Raw genomic sequence first — 21,800 nt, forward strand, 5'->3', positions numbered from 1 at the left:
CACCAATATTTCATCATTTACTTAATATATGGAAGAAGATCCACTGAGAAAGGGAAAAAAAATGAATTACCAAATACCAAAATTATTATTGACATAAAACCTACTAATTACTTTTACAATAGATAACCTTTCCTTTAGAGAATGGGAGAGAATGCAAAGAATAGAAAATTGTTTTTGGGGAAATAATTTATTAACATTTGAACAGTTGAAGTACAAATATGGAATAACTCGTGGTACAATGTTTGCATATCATCAACTGAAAGCTTATTTAAAGGATAAATTGGGAAACAGACTGAGATTACCAGAAGGAAGCAGCTTTGAATATGTGATTACAGACACAATGATAATTAAAAGATTTATAACGAACATGTACATTAAGCTGCAAGATAAGGAAAATGATAAAATAAGCCATAAACCTAAACAAAAGTGGGAAAAGGTTTTAAACATAAAGATAAAAAATAAAACATGAGAAAAGTTATGTTCTGAAACTATGAAGAATATAATAAACACAAGGTTACGATGATACAGTATAATTGGTTACACAGGTTATATATATCGCCTCAAAAGTTAAAAGAATGGGATCCAACATCATCAGATAGATGTTTTCGCTGTAAGAAGGAAATGGGAACAACAGTACATGCAATTTGGGCATATAAGAAAGTGCAAATGTTTTGGGAAGATCTAAATCAGGTATTAAATAAAGTCACAAAAAATAACATACCAAAAAATCCAGAGATCTTTCTTTTAAGTAACATAGAGGTAAAGAATTAGGCCTCAAATTGGATAAAGCACAAAAAAGATTTATTATGATAGCCTTTGCAGTAGCAAAAAAATGTATAATTTTAACTTGGAAAATGAAAGAGAGCCTGAGAATACAGCAATGGTACATGGAAATGAATAAATGTATTCCATTGGAAAACTAACATATAATTTAAAAAATAAAGTCACATTATTTGAAGAAATTTGGGAACCATACATGGAATATAACAGAGAGGGCTTGCCTCAGACCACCACCCCCTAAAATGATAAGAAGATAGAACGACTTGGTCCAGTGTGTAAAAGTAGATGACACATTTTTCTTGTTTATTTTCATTGTGTGATAACATTGTTTAATGGTTTTATTGTATATGTTGAATATTTATTGATTTTGCAGGGGCGTGGGAAGGGGGAAGGGAGGGTAGCGGGGGAAAAAAGGGAGAAAATGAGAGACGTTTGTATATATTTTGGTTTATATGGTTCACAGTGTGAAAATTAAGTTTATATAAAAAAAAAGCCAGTCCACTGAGTTTCCCCTTTTAGATCAAGCCCTCTGGTCTCAAACACCTGCACCTTTGAGTCTTGTACTTCCTGTTTCAACTCCACTAACCATTCCTGCATATATGTCTGTTTTCTGCCTCATCTATTGTCAGTGCGAGGCCAAATGTAAACTTGAATGGCATGTTGTATTTCTCCTGGGCACTTAAACCCAATGGCATGAACATCAATTTTGGGTACCTCCATCTGGTTCCACTGTTTCCATCTCTTTACCTACTCTTGTACTTTCCAACTTTCTTCTCCCCCTCTCTCAGTCATCTCTCCATCTGTTGAAAGTTCTACCCAATAACCTATCACATCTTGATCACTCGCCCAGCTTCTCGCTCACTTTATACTTGTATCCTCCTTTTACTTTAGTTTGATAAAGAGTCTTGACCTGAAATGTTTACTGACTATTTCTACCCACAAATGTTGTCTGACCCACTGGTTCTCCCAGCAGTAGGTCCACCACCAAGGTCGCTGTCCCCCATGCATTGTCTTCTCCTTTTCAAATGGGGGTTGGTAGTCAACCTGTTTCTGGTGCCCTGTGCCAGTCCTTCGCTTCCCCAGATGCTGCAATCCCTTGTGGCAGCTGCCGATTATAGGCGCCACTGTCTTGGGCCCAGACCCTGTGGTCATGGGATTTTTTTTAAAAAAAACCCACAGTCGACTCCTTTTACAGGCCACTTAAAACCTGTACAGAGCCGACAAGCAATTGGACTGGACTGTTGGACCCTGCTGGGAGCACTGAAGCTTTGCTCCTCACTCTCCATGACACTGCCATAACAGTAGCTCCAGACCTTTAGTGGTAGTTTAGGATCTTTAGTGGTATGATGGAGGTTTGAAACATAAATAACTAATACAAAGCAAAGTTCTTGTATCCTGATAAGAATTGAAAAGTTTTTTTTACATGGAGTGGAATTGAATATGGTTTGGTAGTTATCTGTTATAATTATTGGCCTGTGGTAAAAGTAGAAATGAGCAAGTCAAATAGGTGCAAAAGATGCAAGTAAATAAAATGTTTAAAAACAAGAACAGCAGGTACTGGAATCTTGAGCTAAAAAAGAACTGCTGGAGGGACTCAGCTGTTGAGAATATTCGTGGGGAGAAATGGTCAGTTGTTTGGGTCTGAACCCTTGATTAAGACAAAGTGGAAGGAGAAATAATATCCAGTATCAAGCTTTCATGAAAATAAAATCACACAACTACTGAGTTGCTGGAAATTTTAAATAAATTATAAGTGCCACAAGTCCCAGGCATCTGCAAAAAGTGAATTAATATTGAAAGTGGATAATGATTGATGAGAACTGGAGAAAATCTGATGGTCTGAAATGTAAACTATTTGTATGACTGTATTTGACTGTAACATTGAAATGTTTTATTACTAATCAATACATAATGCAAATATCTTAAATTCTTAAAAAGTTAGCAATATAATTTAAAGTTAAAGCAATTGTACTTTATTTGCAGCTGACTTGAACAATGGTGTTGTGAAGAAGGAATCATTGAGTAAAGAAGTGACTCGAATATGGGTTAATGAAGACGTCAAAGTGCGAAGCTTTTCTCCAACTCCTGTAATTACGTTATATCTGAGTTTTGACATTTTTGCTTTTATTGTCAGTATAAATACTCAAATGTGGAGGTCCTTTAAGGCATGGTGCTTTGATAGTCCCTTGCCTTCATTGTCAGGATATTGAGTACAAGGGCAAGGACATCATGTTGCAATTGTATAAGATGTTGGTCAGACAACACATGGAATATTGTTCAGTTCTGTGCTCCCATCTATCGGAAAAATCATGAAGCTGGATAGGGTACTGAAAAGAATCACAAAAGAAAATGGGACCTAAATCATTAGGAGAGGTTGGTGAGGTTGGAACTTAACTACTGTGTACTTTTGCTACTGACAGAAAGCGTTTTTTGTACTATCAGCTGACTGAATATTTATTGTTTATTTTATTTCCTCTTTATTAGACTTGTACAAGTTTGTTTATGTAACTGGGAAGCTGCAGCAAGGAATAATGCATCTGTGGATATACATAAATTTTCATTTCTTCTATCTCTGGAGCAAAGGAGATTGAGGGAGTTCCGTGTAAAGTTTTATAAAATTAGGAAAGTCATATTTAAGGCTAGAGGAGTTTAGATCTAGAGTCTAAATTCAAGGTGAGGAGAAAGATTTAAAATGGTGTGTACAATTGAACATGTGAAAAGATATTTAGAGAGATAGAAAAGGCAAATGAGATTAGCTTTGGTAGACAACCTGCTTGGCTGGTACATGCTGTAAAACTCTGACTAAACTTGTACTTGCATCCTGATGGTTTAATGTTGCTTACACAGAGATCTTTGTTTCTGGGCCAGGTTGAGCAAACAGCATTAAATTAAAATCTTGTTAAATTAATGCCTGCTTGGTAGTGCTTTTATTCATTTCAGTGGGCACCTGAAGTAAATAAACTGTGGTTATGATAGTGTGATCTAGATTTTAGCCATCCTCTGGGTGAACAATCCTCTTAGTGCTTACTCTTGCATAGCACTCGAGTTTAAGGTACTTCTAATGCAGGGAAAAGTTTTCTACTATTTGAAGAGCTCAATCCCGAAATGTCGGGAATATATCTTTGTCTCCTCTTGATGTAATAGCATTTCAGTGTGTTTTTACTACAATCACAGAGCGTTTCACTCTTTTCTACTACTTAACCTTTCTTCACCTACAATAATTTTAGATCTTCAGTTCAGTACCCCTGGCTACCTCTGCTCCAAGAAAAAGCGGGGAATTATAGGCCGGTGAACTTTACATCAGTAGTGGGCAAAATGATGGAATCCATTATTAAGGATGTAATAGTGGAGCATATGACTAGCAGAGAAGGGATCGGACAGAGTCGACATGGATTTACAAAAGGTAAATCGTGCTTGACAAATCTGTTGGAATTCTTTGAGATGGTGACAGGTAAAATAGATGGGGGAGAGCCAGTGGATGTGGTGTGCCTGGATTTCCAAAAGGCCTTGGATAAGGTCCCATATAAAAGACTGGCATGCAAAATCATGGCTCATGGGATTGGGGGCAACGTATTGATGTGGATTGAGAACTGGCTGGCAGATAGAAGACAGAGTTGGGATAAACGGCTCATTTTCTGAGTGGCAGGCGGTGACCAGTTGGGTGCCACAGGGATCTGTACTGGGACCCCAGCTGTTCACAGTTTACATTAATGATCTAGATGAGGGGATGGGATGTAATATCTCCAAATTTGCAGACGACACTAAGCTTGGAGGGGTTGTATGCACTGAAGAGGGGGTCAGGAAGCTCCAGTGTGATTTGGATAAATTGGGGGACTGGGCAGATACATGGCAAATGCACTACAATGTGGATAAATGTGAGGTTATCCACTTTGGTAATACAAACCGGAAGGCAGATTACGATTTGAATGGCAATAGATTGGGAGGTGGGGAAGTGCAGAGAGACCTAGGGGTTCTTGTGCACCAGTCACTGAAGGCGAGCATGCAGGTACAGCAGGCGGTTAAAAAGGCAAATGGTATGTTGGCCTTCATATCAAGAGAGTTTGAGTATTGGAATAAGGATACCTTACTGCAGCTGTACAGAGCCTTGGTGAGACCCCACCTGGAGTATTGTGTGCAGTTTTGGTCATCTTATCTGAGGAAGGATGTTCTTGCAATGGAGGGAGTGCAAAGGCGATTCACCAGGCTGATACCTGGGATGGCAGGAATAACTTACGAGGAAAGATTGCACAATTTAGGATTGTACTCGCTGGAGTTTAGAAGATTGAGAGGGGATCTCATGGAGACATATAAAATTCTGGCAGGACTGGACAGAATGGACACGGAAGGGATGTTTCCAATGGTGGGGGAGTCCAGAACCCAGGGCCATGGTTTGAGGATAAGAGGCAAACCATTTAGGACCGAGATGAGGAGGAATTTCTTTACCCAGAGGGTGGTGAATCTGTGGAATTCATTGCCTCAGAGAGCAGTAGAGGCAGGTTCATTGAATATATTTAAGAGGGAGTTAGATATATTTCTTCAGTATAAGGGAATTGGGGGTTACAGAGAGAAGGCGGGGACGGGGTTCTGAACTTTAAGATCAGCCATGATCTCATTGAATGGCAGAGCAGGCTCGAAGGACCGAATGACCTACTCCTGCTCCTATCTTCTATGTTTCTATCCTCAAAATTGAAGTGTTTCATCTCAGTCAGAATCCTGGAGAATCCCCTCTCCAGTATGATTTGACCTGACTATGGTGTGGTAACCAGAAATTAGTCATCTGTATAACCATTGAAGAATTTGTTCCATTTCAATAAACCCTAATACAACCCTGTTCCCCACTTCAATGATTTCTTTGTTATCCCACGATTACCTTTATAAGTGGCTGTTTATTAATATAGAAAGTTCATGTACAAGTTAGACAGGATGTTCCATAAGTATCATTCACTTTGGAACAGATGATCCTCAAAATGATTTTTATTCCCTCTGTTTTAATATGTTGCATTGAGTCTGAACAAAGAACATTTACTTTTGGTAAACAAATTCATTTTTTTTGGGAGGTTTGTAGTTTGCATTCAAATGTGAAATGAATGTGGTTGCGACCACGTTCACCATTAAATGATGCCTTCCATTCTTTGTGAAAACCAATTCAAAAGTACATTTTTAGCATAAACAAGCTAAGTATTTGTTTTTAGGAGTTGATAAGTGAAGAAAAGAGTTTCTGCTGTATCTCTAGATTTTACTAAATAATTCTAATTTTAAAAGACTGTTTTCAGTTTGTAATCCTCATTTCTCACTTGAAATACTTGATAGAAATTGCCTCTGAAAGATGAAGAGGAACCTGAGGAGGAAGATGATGAGGAATTGGGGCATGCGGACACGTATGCTGAATATATGCCAATGAAGTGTAAGCCTTTTTTTTCCCTCCACCATCTTATTTCTGAAAGAATCATGCAGGGGTAGCCAACCTTTTAATTTTTAATTTAGATATTCAGCAGGGTAACAGGCCATTTCGGCTCACAAGTCCATTCCGCCCAATTTTGTGGGCCGAAATGGCCTGTTGCCCTGCTGCATGTCTAAGTTAAAAGGTTGGCCACCCCCTCACACTTTTTGCATTATTAATTTTTCAATATTGCATTTACAGAACTGTAATTTATAACAATTTTGTATCTGTGATGCACAATCCTGCTACCGAAAAACAACAAATTTCATGACGTGTTCATGACAATAAACCTCATTCTTTTCCTCAATCTCCATTTGAACTGTCTATATCCAAATCAATTTTATGTTTTAATTTAGTAGTTGATCCATTATTTGGTTATTTATCTTTATCTTTGCTATTTCAAGTACGGAACACTGTTTTACCTGCTCTCTCATTGTGATTTTACTTCAATTACTGTGTCTGCAGTCTGTGTTTTACATTTTTGAGAATGTAGTGCAGTATGTTCAGTTGAATTACCTTTTATAAAGAATATTATGCTTAGAATCTAGGAATTTCCTATCACAAATGCTTTTGTTTGCCACCTTTTGTTGTGACAGCTTTGATTTTTCTATGACTTTACATCTTTACAAGCAGGTACTATATATCTGAAGTTGCCAATTAACCTGTTTGAATGACTGGTAGTTTGCAAATGAATCATCATTTTGCATTTGTACCAATAACTAAGTTGAGAGGACTTCAGTGATAAAATACAGTTCACTTCAATGAAATTTAACAGTACTTCTCAAATGGGATTATCCTCCATTGTGGAGATTGAATCTGTATGAGAAAATCTTAGAACATTGTGGCACTGAAGGAAGCCATTTATCCATCAAGTTCCTCCCAGTTATTTGTAGTTATCCAATTAGTCCCAATCTCCCATTTTTCCCAGTTGCCAGCAAATTCTTCCTTGTGCTTAAGAAATTCCCTTCTGAAAGCTTGAGATGCTTTGCACCCTTTCTGTGAAAGGAAGGAATAAGATTAGCTTGTGCCCACTAGAATGTAGAATGAAGGATGATGCAATGTGACAGAATGGATTGAAAAGGTGGATGTTGATAGGTTAATTTTTCCACATAGAGAATTGAGAATGGTGAGGTTTAGAGTCATGGTAGGAGATTTTTGATTTAAAGCTGAAAAGAAATTTCTTCACACCAAAGTTTTTTTAAAGTTAGTCATTGAGTAAATTCAAGGGTGTGATATGTGTGGAAACAAAAAAAAATAAATATATATATGTATTGAATGTGGAAGGATCAGATGGGGAAGTGGACTTGCAGCACGAGATCAGCCATATTCTACCTTAGTGGTGGAGCATCTCTACCTATTTTGTGGGTAAATTTTTTTCAAACTTTCAGAAGTTTACTGGGCTGTCATAATTAATAAAGAGGATTATAGTTTGATATGTTCTGTTCAGTAAATCTAACTGCAATAATTTGTTGACAGTAAAAGTTGGGTTGCGCCATCCTGATCCAGTTGTGGAGACCAGCTCCTTATCAAGTGTGACACCTCCTGATGTTTGGTATCGGTTAACTCTACAGGAGGAGACGATTGACAGTGGGTGGCTGTCTGCCTTGCAGCTGGAAGCAATCACGTATGCTGCTCAGGTAGAATTTTTTTGTTTCAATTGTCTACTTTTAATAAAGCTTTGATATTTTTCATGGTACATAGCTGTTACTAAATCAGGTACAATGTTTATTACTTTGAACCACAGCAACACGAAACATTCCTCCCCAATGGGGATCGTGCAGCCTTCCTTATCGGGGATGGGGCTGGTGTGGGTAAAGGAAGAACCATTGCTGGCATAATTTTTGAAAATTACCTTCTTGGTAGAAAACGATCACTATGGTAAGTGGATATTTAACATTAATGCAAATTATCAAAACCATATTTATTGTAGCTGGAGTCAGTTGAAGTTCTGTGTTTATTACAGGTTTAGTGTGTCCAATGACTTGAAGTATGATGCTGAAAGGGATCTGAGAGACATTGGAGCAAAAAATATCCAGGTTCATGCGCTAAATAAGGTAGAATAAAGAACTATTCCTTTTTGACGAGGCACCTTGATGTTTCATAACTTAATCAATTTCTCTACATGAGCCCCAATACAAATTTGTACACCTTTCCACTCATAATGTTCCTTCATTGCTCCCTTCACAGCAGCCCCTTTTTTTCCCCCATGAGAGATTTTCTCATACTCCTGTTTTTTTATGGCCAGAGGTTTTCTGAATTGCTGACAGGAGATCCTCGGTGGGTTGAATGAACTGAGAGGTGTTCATCTCCTTGAAAGATCAGAAAATGCTACTCAAGGCTTGTTATTGTGCCAAATAAATATTGTAATATTGCACACTACTTTAAGTGCAGATTTTGTCCATTAGATTGTAGCAACATGTTTAATGATCTAAAATGCCAAATGGCCTCTTTCTGCCCTGTGATATTATGACTTTGTGAATAAATTTTAACTAGTGTGTTGAATTTACGTCTGAAAAATGGAGATGGTTTTTTAAAATTCTCATTTAAATTCCCAAATGGTTGATCCTTTTCAAAATTCTCTATATTGAAAGCCACCTGGTTGGGTAGACTTTGAAGATAATTGAACTGCACATGAAATTTATGGTCGTCTAGCCAGTAAAGGTGTTAATACTTTGTAATTTCATGTGTGACAGTTGTGTTGTGGATCTTTGTTCAAGGGATTTTGTTTATCTTGCATAATCAAATAGCAATGTGGGGCTATTTGAAGCTAATTTGCATGTAATCAGACTATTCCAACGTCAAGCAGAAGATAATTATCAGATGGCAGAACCCATTTGATTTTTATTTGGCAGGATTAGAGTTATTAGATCAGATTGTCCTCTGAAGACCATGAATTAGCCATCAGTTCTTGCAGCTTTCATTGCAGAACATGATCCTACCCATGATTGGTTTCGAGGTACTCACTCTGCTTGGGGTTGACTCCAGGGTGAATGGGTTAATTGCAATTTGATAAGAATTGTGGTGATAATATTGTAAATTAGAGATAGATGATAGCTGGAATGGCTGTGTCCAATGTTGAATCTTGAATATATCAAGTCAGAAGATTAACTTGCATTGACCTTCAATGGAATGGTGGTGGTGGCTCAAGCCAGTGAGATCAGATGGTGATGGACAACCAGAGCTCTGGTCACCCCTGTGGACTGAATAAAGGTGCAAGTCATCTTTTCTATTGGTAAGGGTGGTAAATCTGTGGAATTTGTTGCCACAGATTATTGTGGAGGCCAGGTCATTTGTTGTATTTCAGACTGAGAGTGATAGATTCCTGATTGGCCAGGGCAACAAAGGTTATGGGGAGAAGGTTGGTAGTGGGGGGGGGGGGGGTAGGATCAACTCACAATTGAATGATGGGGCAAACTCGATGGGCTGAATTGCCTATTTCCGCTGCTATGTCTTCTGGTCTTATTTGGTGTCCATAATGACAGACTTGTCCAGCATTGATGTGATCACTTTGGCTTCAGTCATATATCCTTCCCCTAATGCTTACCCCATTTACCAACATTAGGTCCATTATGACCACCCATCTCCTTTAAATTTCTCCTTTCTCACTTTAAACCCATGGCCTCAAGTTTTAGGCTCCACTCCCCAAGAAAAAGGTGGTTTATCCTATCTAGCCCATCACAATTTTATCAACGTGAAAGGTTTCTCCTCTGTCTGCTGTGATCCAGACAGAGGAAATACAGCCTTTCAAAGCTCTGACCATTCCATTCCAGGCAATGTTCTGGTGAATCACTTCTGCACTCCTAGTATTACCACATTCTTTCTGTAGACTAAATATTCAGGATATCACATTGAGCACTCAATGCAACATATTGAAAGAGAATAAATGAAAGTAAACCCCTGTATTACCAGAAAAGGGAAGAGGGGCATGGAGATGAGAAATGAAGGTCATAGGGCAGTTGATGGTTCACGAGACGGTGTTCTCCGAAGGGGTTGACAGTACGATGAAACAGTTCTTTGAGAATGTTGAAGGGAGGAGAATGGAAGATGTGTGTTGAATTATTGTAGAAGTGGAGGAAAATGAAGTACCTGCTACTAGGGTGGAGAGAAACCATAGTTGAAGGAGAATAACTGAAGTACTGGTATGAACATCGTTTGAAGGTTGGGGTAGAATATGAAGATGTTGGGAAATGGGTACCAATCAATTAAGTCCTTGGAGGAAGTGAATTTGGAGAAAATTTATAGTTTGTGAGCTTGCAGGAGATATCCATTGCTAAATTATCCTCTGAAATAGAAGGGTGAGGAAGGAGAGTTGGAGATGATCCAGCCTCAACAAGGAATTCAAAAATTTCAGACACTTAGCTATGACAGTCTTGTGTCCATCTTAAGTAAAACCAGAAACAGCTTGAAACACTAAGCAGGTCGGGTGGTATTTGTGGAAAGAAATACAGTTACCATTTATCAGGCTGAAGACCTCACAACTGAGAAAGAGAGAAAACAATGTAAACTTGCAGAGAAAGTGGGTTGTGTGACAGGGAGGGAGAAGTGCAAAGATCAAAGGAAATTTCTATGACAGAATGAGGCCTGCGTTATGGGGATAAATTGTTGAGGTCATCAGGTGAACCTCTGCAGCTTATTCCCACAGAAATCTTGACCTTGCTTTGTCTCAGAGATTTCCTTGATCCTATCCATCCTTTCCTCACCTTCTCTGCATTTTTCCCACCTTGACCTTGCAAAAAGGAAAAAAAATCATTCCACAGCTGTCACCTGACTCAAGTACTTCAAATAATATATTTTCATATTTCCAGAATCTCCGTAGGTTACAGTAAAATATTCTTTCTATGGGAACAGTAATTTTGGCACAACCACACAAATAATTAAGAATGCCTTTCATGTATTTTGAATACCATGAATTGATTTGAAAAAGAACCATTTTCAACATTCCGCATCAACCTTGGCACATGTATAAATCACACTCACACTTCACAGGTCTTGGAAACCAGTGTTGGACATTAGTATGTTGGTAACATAATAATGTTACCTCAGCAGAATGTAAAGTGAAACTTTTTGATTATTTTCAGCATATTTTTAAGATGTGAATGTATGCACTGCTTGTTTGTTTTCCAGTTCAAATATGGAAAAATCTCTTCCAAACAAAATGGAAGTGTGAAGAAAGGTGTAATTTTTGCAACCTATTCTTCACTAATTGGTGAAAGTCAGTCAGGTGGAAAGTATAAAACCAGGTTAAAACAACTTTTGCACTGGTGTGGTGAAGATTTTGATGGAGTGGTATCCTTTTCGATGGTACAGTGTATTGCGATGCATGTTCTATAAATAACATGATCAAAATGCCCATTTTACAGCCATGTATTAAGTGAGCAATTGCTGGATACTTTGTTTATTAATATAGTATGATTTTTATTTGTGACAAGTTTTTTTTAATATATATTTTAAGACTGACGTGAGATTGCCCACCATTACCAGTTGGTGGGACTTCCCTAATCTATTGTTCCCATCTGACTGTAGTCAGAGGCTTCTCCTCGCATTCTTTTGAATTTAGAACATTAAGCCCACAGTGTTGTGCTGACCCATATATATCTACTAAAAAAAAACTAAACACTTCCTAACTCTTAACCTTCTATTTTTCTTCCATCCATGTGCTTGTCTAAGGGTCTCTTAAATGCCCCCATTGTTCCAGCTACTACAACCACCCCAGCCAATACATTCCAAGCACCCACAACTCTGGCGGGTTGGAGGTGGGAGACTTACCCCTGATGTCTCCACTAAACTTTCCTCCCTTCACTTTGAGCAGATGTCCTCTAGTGTTTGGTACTCCTGAGAAAAAGATGCTGTTTAGCTTATCTTTGCCTCTCATAATCTTGAAGACCTCCATTAAGTCGCCTGTCATCCTCCTTCACTCCAAAGAGAAAAGCCTTAGCTCTGCTAACTTTGCTACATAAGACTTATTTTCAATCCAGGCAGCATCCTGGTAAATCTCTTCTGCACCCTCTCCATAACTTCCACATCTTTCCATATGAAGTGACCAGAACTGAATATAATATTCTAAGTGTGGTCTCACCAGTGATTTGTTGAGCTACAACATTACCTCATGATCATGACTCCTGAACTCAATCCCCCAATTAATGAAGCCCAGGATACCATAGTCCTTCTTTACTGTAAACCTGCGTGACAACCTTGAAAGATTTGTGGATTTGGATCCCAACATCCTTTTCATATATCATATCATTTACGGTTCCATTTCTGCTTCCTCACCTGCCTGTCCTTCCTCACAAATCCACAACACATTGCATCATCCTTTCCACCTTCTGTTCTATTTTCTGCCCTCATTCTGGTTTCCATCTCCTTGCCAAAACTAGTGGAAACTCTCCCCAACAGTTCTAGCAAATTTGCCTGGTAGGATATTGGTCGCTTAGCCAATTAGCTTGATGTCTGTGGTTGGAAAAATGCTTGAAGCCATCATTAAAGATGAAATAGTGAAACTTTTGGAACGTAAGGGTTCAATCAGGCAGACGCAGCATGGTTTTAGAAAGGGAAGATCTTGTTTGACAAACTTGTTGGGATTATTTGAACATATAATGGGTGCAGTGGATAGAGAGGAACAGGTTGATGTTGTATATTTGGATTTTCAGAAAGCGTTTGATAAGGTGCCGCACAAGAGACTTTTCAGTAAGTTACAGGAAAGTGGAGTCCGGGGAAGTATATTGGCCTGGATTGAAAATTGGTTGTCTGACAGGAGGCAGAGAGTTGGGATAAGTGGGAGTTTTTCAGGTTGGCAGAGAGTGGTAAGTGGGGTGCCGCAGGGGTCAGTGTTAGGCCCACAACTGTTCATCATTTACATTGATGACTTGGAGGAGGGGACAAAATGTGGTGAAGCCAAGTTTGCGGATGACACCAAATTGAGTGGAAGAGCAAATTGTAATGAGGATGTGGAGAGTCTGCAGAGGGAGTTAAGCTGTGTTAAGCTGGATGAGTGGGCAAAGGTCTGGCAGATGGAGTACAATGTTAGTAAGTGTGAGGTTATCCACTTTGGCAAGAAAAATAAAAGAGCTGAATATTATTTAAAGAGTGAAAAACTACAGCATGCTGTTGTGCAGAGGGACTTGGGAGTGCTTGTGCATGAATCGCAAAAAAGTTAGGTTGCAGGTACAGCAGGTTATTAAGAAGGCAAATGGAATGTTGGCCTTCATCGCTAGAGGAATTGAATTCAGGAGTAGGGAGGTAATGTTGCAACTGTATAAAGGTACTGGTGAGTCCACACCTGGAGTAGTGTGTCCATTTCTGGTCTCCATATTTGAGGAAGGATATACTGGCTTTGGAGACGGTCCAGAGGAGGTTTACTAGGTTGATCCCTGGGATGAAGGGGTTGACTTATGATGAAAGATTAAATTGTCTAGGATTGTATTCGCTCGAGTTCAGAAGAATGAGAGGAGATCTTATAGAAACATAGAGGATTATGAAGGGTATGGATAGGATAGATGTAAGAAGGCTTTTTTGAGGTGGCCGGGGAAACTAAAACGAGAGGACACAGTCTCAAGATTCGGGGGAGTAGATTTAGGACAGAGATGAAGAAAAATAGTTTTTCCCACAGAGTAGTGAATGTTTGGAATTCTCTAACCAGGGTAGTGGTTGAGGCTGCTTCATTAAACATATTTAAAATTCGGTTAGATAAATTTTTACATGATAGAGGAATTAGGGGATATGGGGAGAAGGCAGGTAGGTGGAGTTAAGTCATAAATGAGATCAGCCATGATCATATTGAATGGCGGAGCAGGCTCGATGGGCCATTTTTGGCCTACTCCTGTTCCTACTTCCTATGTTCCTATATGTTCTAATTAAGGTGCAGCCTGTCCTTTTTGTACAGGGCCTACCTTCCCCAGAAGAGATCCCAATGATCCACAAATCTGAACCCCTGCCCTGCATCAATTCGTCAGCCACGCATTCATCTACCACAACTTGGTATTCTTACCCTCACTGGCACGTGGCACAGGCAGCAGTCCTGTTATTATCACCTTGGACCTAATTCCTACTCCTATTTTGTCATTGGTATCTTGACATCTGGCTGCTCTTCATCCAGTTTCAGAATGTTCTGGACTCTTTCAGTGACATCCTTAGCACCTGGGAGACAACATACCATCCTGGAGTCTTGATGTTATTCACAGAACCTCCTATCTATTCACCTAACTATAACTCTCCTCTTCGCCTAAGGCCAGAGACCTGGCCACTATGACTTGCCCTGGTGGATCGTCCCTACCAACAATATGCAATCAGCAATATTTATTGCTGAGGGGAATAGTTACAGGAGTGCGCTACATTGATTTTCCCTTCCCTCTCCTAACAATCACCTAGTTCCCTGCCTCCTACTTTTGGGTGAGACTGTCTCGTCATAGCTTCTGTCTATCACTATCCCTTCCTCCTAAATCACACATGTCAAACTCTGGCCCACGGGCCAAATTTGGCCCACGATATAATTATATTTGGCCCGCCGCGCCAGTGTAGCACATGCACAGTAACCGCTGTGTCCCAGGGTGAGAGAGAGAGAGAAAAATCCTGGTCCTTGAAAAGTAGTGGTGGGTGGTTTTATATAAACACGCTGTCGTGTCCCCCCGCCCACCCACCCCCAACGCAGCGCGGCCTGGCCGGTGTCAGGGGAAGCCAAGGCCGCTTCCCAGTGCCCGGAACCCCAGTGGCACAGCGTTTCGTGGAGCTGCAGATGGAGTCGGGACGCCGGAGGGAAGATTGGGGCTCCCCGCCGGGCAATGGGGGCACCGGCCGCCCTGCGCCTTCCCACCGGACCAGCGGCGGGTGCCCGGAGTACACGTGGAGAGCGAGGCTGGTCGGGCAGGTAGGGTGGAACCCCCCCCGCCAATCTCGGGAGTGGCGTGGGCTGGATCGGGATTAGCCGCGCTCACCTGCTCCTCCACCGCTGACCGGGATCCCAGCGCGGTCCTGAGCGCGGAGACTGCCCTGGAAAGGTCCTGGGACCGGCACGGAAAGAAAAGGGGATCCGGGAGAAACTCAGCAGGCCAAGAGGGGTCCGGGAGAAACTCAGCAGGTCAAGGGAGGTCCGGGAGAAACTCAGCAGGTCAAGGGGGGGTACGGGAGAAACTCAGCAGGTCAAAGGGGGATCCGGGAGAGACTCAGCAGGTCAAAGGGGGATCCGGGAGAAACTCAGCAGGTCAAAGGGGGAGGGGTCCGGGAGAAACTCAGAAGGTCAAGGGGAGGGGGTCTTGGAGAAACTCAGCAGGTCAAGTGGGGTCCGGGAGAAACTCAGCAGGTCAAGGGAGGTCCGAGAGAAACTCAGCAGGTCAAGGGGGGTCCGGGAGAAACTCAGCAGGTCAAGGGGGGTCCGGGAGAAACTCAGCAGGTCAAGGGGGGTCCGGGAGAAACTCAGCAGGTCAAGGGGGGTCCGGCAGAAACTCAGCAGGTCAAGGGGGGTCCGGCAGAAACTCAGGGGGGCCTGACCTCGTCAGGACCGTTGCCCACTCCCCCTCCCTGCCGCAGGCCGACCCGCGACTCACGGTGACGGGGCCGCTGATCCGCCGAGATGCCGCCCTGCAGCGAGAGCTGATGCCCCTGCACTGTCGTTGTCCAATCCGATCGCCCGCAAACCCCGCCCTCCCGCACACAGGCCTGAGTAAGGATTATGAACTTTAATCTCAGGATAAAGCGATTTTCCATTGGAAGATGTTTCATGACACAGTGATAAATATATTCCTGGTTAAAAATGGTCCTGCACCTGGATACAAGCTCATTAGGCATAAAACTTGAAAAGTGTGTAAATCAAAGGATATCTGTACCAATGGAATAAGGGCATGGCAAATAACCCTGCTAGAGTTCATGCCCACAGTCACCCATTTGATTGTTTCAGGAATCATGTTATTCTCCCACATTCTCAATAGCCTTCAGATTTTACTATTCGACAGCACACTAGCAACATTTGACAAATCCTCTATAGAGAAATATTATTTTTGAATATTTTATTTCTCATTTGTTAATGCTTCTGGAAAGAGTTTATCCAAAACTATTATTAAACATTTATTTTAATAAGAAAAAGTTTAACATTACATATGTTGAAAGAAGAGAAAACATGCAGATGTTGTTGAAAATTTTCAATAAATATTTAGTTCGGCCCTCGACTTAGTCCAAGTTTTTAATTTTGGCCCTCCGTGAATTTGAGTTTGACACCCCTGTCCTAAATCATCCAGCTCCATCCAGCTAGGAGTTGCAGCTGGATGCACCTCTTGCAGATATAGTCATCAGGGACAATTGTGTTCTCCCAGATTTCCCACATCCTGTAATTGGAGCATTCCACTGCCCTTGTTGCCATCCCACAACCTACTCTTACCAAGATCTTAACTGACATTGCTTGTATGTCCTGAGCCTCTGCTCACCGAAGCCTCTCGAGACAGTCTCAAACCACTACTTCGGCACTGGGCCACTTTCACACTGGCTGCTCTGCTTGAACTTTATTCACTTGGCTACAGCTAATTGGCTAATGGAGGGATTGAAACGAGCATCTACTTCTGCTGCTTTTTAAATGGTTCTCTGCTCCTGTTCAGTTCACACTCGCAGTCCTGACGGGATTGAAAGAGGAACTATGTCTCCTGCTGCTTTTTAAATCTTCTCTACTCTGTACAGCCCACTCTCGCAGTCCCTGATTGGATTTTGGGGAAAAGGTTGGATATGTCCCAAGGATGCTTCATTGGCAGAATTGGTACAGTGATGATGAAGCTGGGTGCTAACTTGAACCTTTGCCTTCAGATTTGTCCATCCTTTATCCCTCTTTCCATAAAAATTAGAATGAATGAAGCCATCATTTGGCTTTTCACTACAGGTACATTATGACATTTAATAACACCAAGCAATAAGTTTGATACCATTTGTTCTGTTCAAGGTAAACTCATCTTCTCTCCTTCATAAGGACCATTTCATTCCACCTTCTGAAATGTTACTTGATCCTATTGCCTGCAATATCTTGTCCAGGCTGGAGCCTTTTATTGATCACTTGGCCTACCCTGCATGCTGTCTTATCCAACACAAGGTTATGCTTGGACTTCATGACACTGGCTTCAAATTAATATTTTTTTATGATTTAATCCCACCACGATATTTCCCTTCCCCGCTTTAATAGTTGCTCTTTGTGTTAAAAATTGCTACCATCATCATTCCATTCCTCTGACTACAGTAGTTTCTTTTGAGCTTCATCCTGCTGCCTTCAACTGCTGAGATCTGGCCTGGAATTCCTTTAAGCAGCTCTAAAGAACTGAAAACCCACATTTATGGAAAAGGCTTTGATGTACCAAATTCAACCTATGTGATTAATTTTGTGCCTTACATTTGTGCACCATGTTATTGAGCTGTTAATAGCACAAATTAAATGCTGGTAGTCTGTTGGAGTCGAATTCATTCTTGGAAATGCAAGTAAAACCTGAAATGTGAGCAGGAGTGGGCCATCTGGCCTTTTGAGTCTGCTCTACCATTCAATAAGATTATGGCTGATCTGGCCATGGACTGAGCTTGACCTACCTGCCCTTTCCTATGACCCTTAATTCCCCTACTGGGCAAAAATATATCTGTCTTAAGTGTATTTAATGAGACAGTCTCTTCCACTTCCTTAGACAGAGAGGTCTCTCTGGGGAAAGTTCTTCTATTCTAAATCTATTCTCCCAAATCTTGAGACAGTGTCTCTTGATCTGCTCTTGTCTTTGAGTGAGGGGTGGGGTGGGGGGAGAACTTTCCTGCCTTTATGTTATCTAACGAACCCTTGCATAATGTTATTTTTTTTTCTCTAAGTTCCCTCTCATTCTGAATTCTAGTGGGTCTAGTCTCTGGGGGCTTGATCTTTCCTCATAAGCTAAACCTCTTCATCTTTGAAATCAATCTGGTGAACCTCGTTTGTACTGCCTCCAAGGCTTGTATATACTTTATAACCATATAACCATTTACGGAGTGGAAACAGGCCATATTGGCCTTTCGAGTCCACACCGGTTCGCTGATTTTGTGCGCCCTCTTCAGGCATTGGTCCTGGTAGATCTTCATTCAATAACGATGGGCGAATTCAATGCAGGTGTAATCAGTCGTAGAAATGTTTGTGATATTGGATAAAGTAAGGAGACTAGAATCGCACACAATACTTCAAATGTACAGTTACAGCAGAACCTTAAATTCAATTTTCCTTACAATGAAAGCCAACATTTCATTTGCCCTCTTAATTATCTGTTGTACCTTCAAACCTACCTTTTGCGATTCATACGCAAGCACTCCCAACTCCCTCTGTACAGCAGCATGCTGTTATCTTTCACTATTTAAAGAATCTGATCGACTATTTTCCTTCTAAATTGGAAGATCTTTCAAACCTATGCAAAGCCCTGGCACCTGTTCTGAGCTTGCTGAGCTTCCTGCCTGAGCTCTGGGCTCACCAGACATTTGACTGCAATTGCCTCTCTCATGGCAAGTTCAATAGGATTGAATGTTTTTGACTGTAACTCGCTTTTCAAGGATAATCATTATGATTGGCTGGATTGTGTGCTTTTTAAGTAAATATATTTACAGTGCCCTTAACGAGATTTTTGCAGATAGTATTTGATGAATGTCACAAAGCTAAAAATTTGTCACCTGTTGGTTCCTCAAAACCCACAAAAACTGGACTGGCAGTGTTGGAATTGCAGAACAAATTGCCAAAGGCTCGGGTGGTGTATGCCAGTGCTACAGGTATGCAAACCTGGCTTTTATTATACCTGGGAGGTTCATTTTTAAGTTTTTGTGATCACTGAAGTAAATTTATTCTCTTTGGGGGTCCGAACAAGAGTATTGAAATTAGAGCCTGGCCAATTCTAAAAATATTGGAAAACTGGAATAAAAAATAAAATGATGGAAATATGAAGCAGATTAAGCAGTGTCTGTGAAGAGACAAACAAAGTTAATGTTTCAAATCAATGATGCTTCATCGGAATCCTTAGTTCTTTTGTGCAATCCTTTCCTGTGTAAATTTGTAACACCACTGATGCTTTGGATCACCTTGACAATTTCTACCTTCTTGATCCCAAGTGGCTCATCGTCACCAGAGCCATCTCAAGAACTCCATCAGGCACTAGTGCACCCTGAGGACCCAATGTTTCTTTCTTGAACAAAACCCAAATAATTCTGTTGCTATTTCTCTCATTCACTTGGATGAACTATTATCATTGTAAACAACCTCTACTGCAATTCCACTCGCTCTCTCATTGTCACAGGGAACTATGGAATCTCAGGCTATTCCTGAGATGTGCAGAATGATGGTAGTTTTAATCCAATTTGTCCCTGCTCCTCTCCTACTTCAATTCTTTCTCTGGTATATTTATGAGTTAATATTGATTTCTCCACTTCATGATTGAATAATTCCAGCAAATATTTTTGGTGTTGTTTCTATCCTCCTCTCAGTTTCACATGGTCTACATCTGAATTTTCATTTTGCTTGCTTTAAGATTCAAGATTCCTTTATTGTCGTAATAAAACAGATGTAATATTGCATGAAAATTCACTTTGGTCTGTCATAAGTCATACAGAGATTTGCCACCGGCAGAAATTGCCTGGTGCTCCTTGCAGTCAGAGAAAGAGAAGTAAAAGAAAGCCCCCCCCCCCAAGTCGCTGAGTGTCCATGGGTTCGCATCCAGCGCTCCCCCAGCCTCTGCAGCTGCACAAGACTCATGTCAGTTCAAACTATCAACATCCTGAGCTGGAGATCCAAACCTCTTGACACAATCAGAAAGCCTCCAGCGCCCTCAGCACTTTCTCAGATCCCAGTTCCCATACCTGATACCCCTTCAGCCAGTCTGAAGGCAATCTCCAGCCTAGTGTCGGTCCATTGACGGCAGTCACCTGCAGCCTGCGTGGGTTCCTCACCTTGAGTCACCAGCAGTGTGTTCCTCAGTTGTCGAGTCCCTCACTGGTCCTCTACCATCCTGTAGGGTTGTCTCCACTGCTTCTCCTTGGCAATGGTTGCGGGGGGGGGGGGTATTCTCCGTGACTGGTGCCCTGAGCCAGTTCTCTGCTTCCCCGTGGTTTGCAACCCTTTGAGGCTGCTGCCATCTTGAACACAGACCCTGCAGTCACACGATTTTAAAATAAACCACTGTCCCCTCCATTAACAGGCCGTTTAAAGCTTGTATGAAGCCATTGGCATTAGGACTGGGCAGTAAAACTCTACAGAGGAGTGCTGTGTCTCTGCCTGCTCTCCGCACCAGTGCCAATGCTGCTATTACAGCAGCTCCAGCAGTGTTACCATCTCCAACTCTGGGAAACTGGCCTCTATTACATCCATATCTAAACTATAATTCAATCCCTCCTGAATCTGCTGTGATGATGACACTTTCCACATTTGTGCCTCTGAAATTTCTTGCTTATCTACTGCTCTGTTGTTTTTGACAAGTGCACCTCTGGTCCTTCCTGCACTTCTGCTGTCACCCTTATTCGCAAAATCTCTCCATTCAGCAGATGAGTCCTTCACGTGGAAAAATCAAATACCGATTGGGTGACTACTAGGACATTCAGTCTGCAAGGGTGCTTCGAGATTTTCAAGTGTTTGCACTTGAATGCTCCATCCCACTCTTATGTTGACACCTGTCTTTAGATTTCCATACTCTTTCATTTGAAAATTAACGTTACCTCAAGGAACAACCGAATTGAACAATTTCTGATGTCAGTCACCCTTTTCCTCTTGATTTGGAGGGCTTGACCTACCACATGTGACATCTTGCTCTGCATTTTATGACCTTGGTATTCTTTTTGTCATGGTTCTCTGTCTTTAATTGTTCCTGTTCATTCATCCTTCCTGAAGTGAAAACTGGTTCTTTTGTTTTCTGATCAATTCTGATGGAGGACCCTCTTCCCACAGATGTGGCCTGACCCAAGTATTTCCAGCACTTTTCATTTATTTTACATTTCTGGCATGTAACAGTTTTTATTTTCAGTTCATTAATCTGGAACATTAGCACAATTTTTCTCCACAGCTGCTGCATGATCTGAGCATTTCCAACATTCTGCTTTCACTCACAGAAAATGACTGGAAGCATATCTGGATTTGGTTAACGATCAAGAGGCAGATCGATTTTTGTTGGTGAATTGAGTTTTAAAAATAAGTTGAATTGAGGAGTTAAAATGTAGATCTGCCATGATCGAACAGACTGAAGAAACGCAAAGGTGTGACTGAATGTTTCAGTTAATAGTGTAAATTCATCGATCCCTTCTGCTTTTTTAATTATCTAAGATTTTCATTTAAAACTTAATGCTCTAGAGTAATTTTTGCAACAGATGTTTTGGGCACATTTAGGACCTTTGATTATTATGTTTTTTTGTTGCACGTATGCCATCGTTCTTCAAAATAGGTGCCTCAGAACCTCGCAATATGGCTTATATGAATCGACTTGGAATCTGGGGTGAAGGAACACCCTTCAAAGAGTTCAATGATTTCATTCAGGCTGTGGAAAGGAGGTATTGTGAAATCTGAACATTTAAACAATGAAGTATAATGGTAACAACCTGTCGTCTTATACTTCGATATTTTTTTCATTCCTTCAATTGTTTG

The 21,800-nt window shown here is 41.0% G+C and overlaps 1 protein-coding gene across 5 annotated transcripts in view; it reads left to right on the forward strand.

Moving 5' to 3' along the window:
- The window catches only part of sbno1 (strawberry notch homolog 1 (Drosophila)), a 99,428-nt gene that overhangs the window by 23,089 nt on the left and 54,539 nt on the right, over nt 1–21,800 (forward strand). For all 5 annotated transcript variants that reach the window (XM_069933504.1, XM_069933503.1, XM_069933502.1 and 2 more), the window contains 8 exons: nt 2,764–2,867; nt 6,091–6,184; nt 7,697–7,857; nt 7,965–8,098; nt 8,184–8,274; nt 11,345–11,506; nt 18,814–18,949; nt 21,601–21,706. In XM_069933504.1, coding sequence (XP_069789605.1) covers nt 2,764–2,867; nt 6,091–6,184; nt 7,697–7,857; nt 7,965–8,098; nt 8,184–8,274; nt 11,345–11,506; nt 18,814–18,949; nt 21,601–21,706 — 988 coding nt within the window. The remainder of the gene's footprint in view (nt 1–2,763; nt 2,868–6,090; nt 6,185–7,696; nt 7,858–7,964; nt 8,099–8,183; nt 8,275–11,344; nt 11,507–18,813; nt 18,950–21,600; nt 21,707–21,800) is intronic.

This window comes from Narcine bancroftii, chromosome 4, assembly GCF_036971445.1.
Source record: "Narcine bancroftii isolate sNarBan1 chromosome 4, sNarBan1.hap1, whole genome shotgun sequence".
NCBI lineage: Eukaryota > Metazoa > Chordata > Chondrichthyes > Torpediniformes > Narcinidae > Narcine > Narcine bancroftii.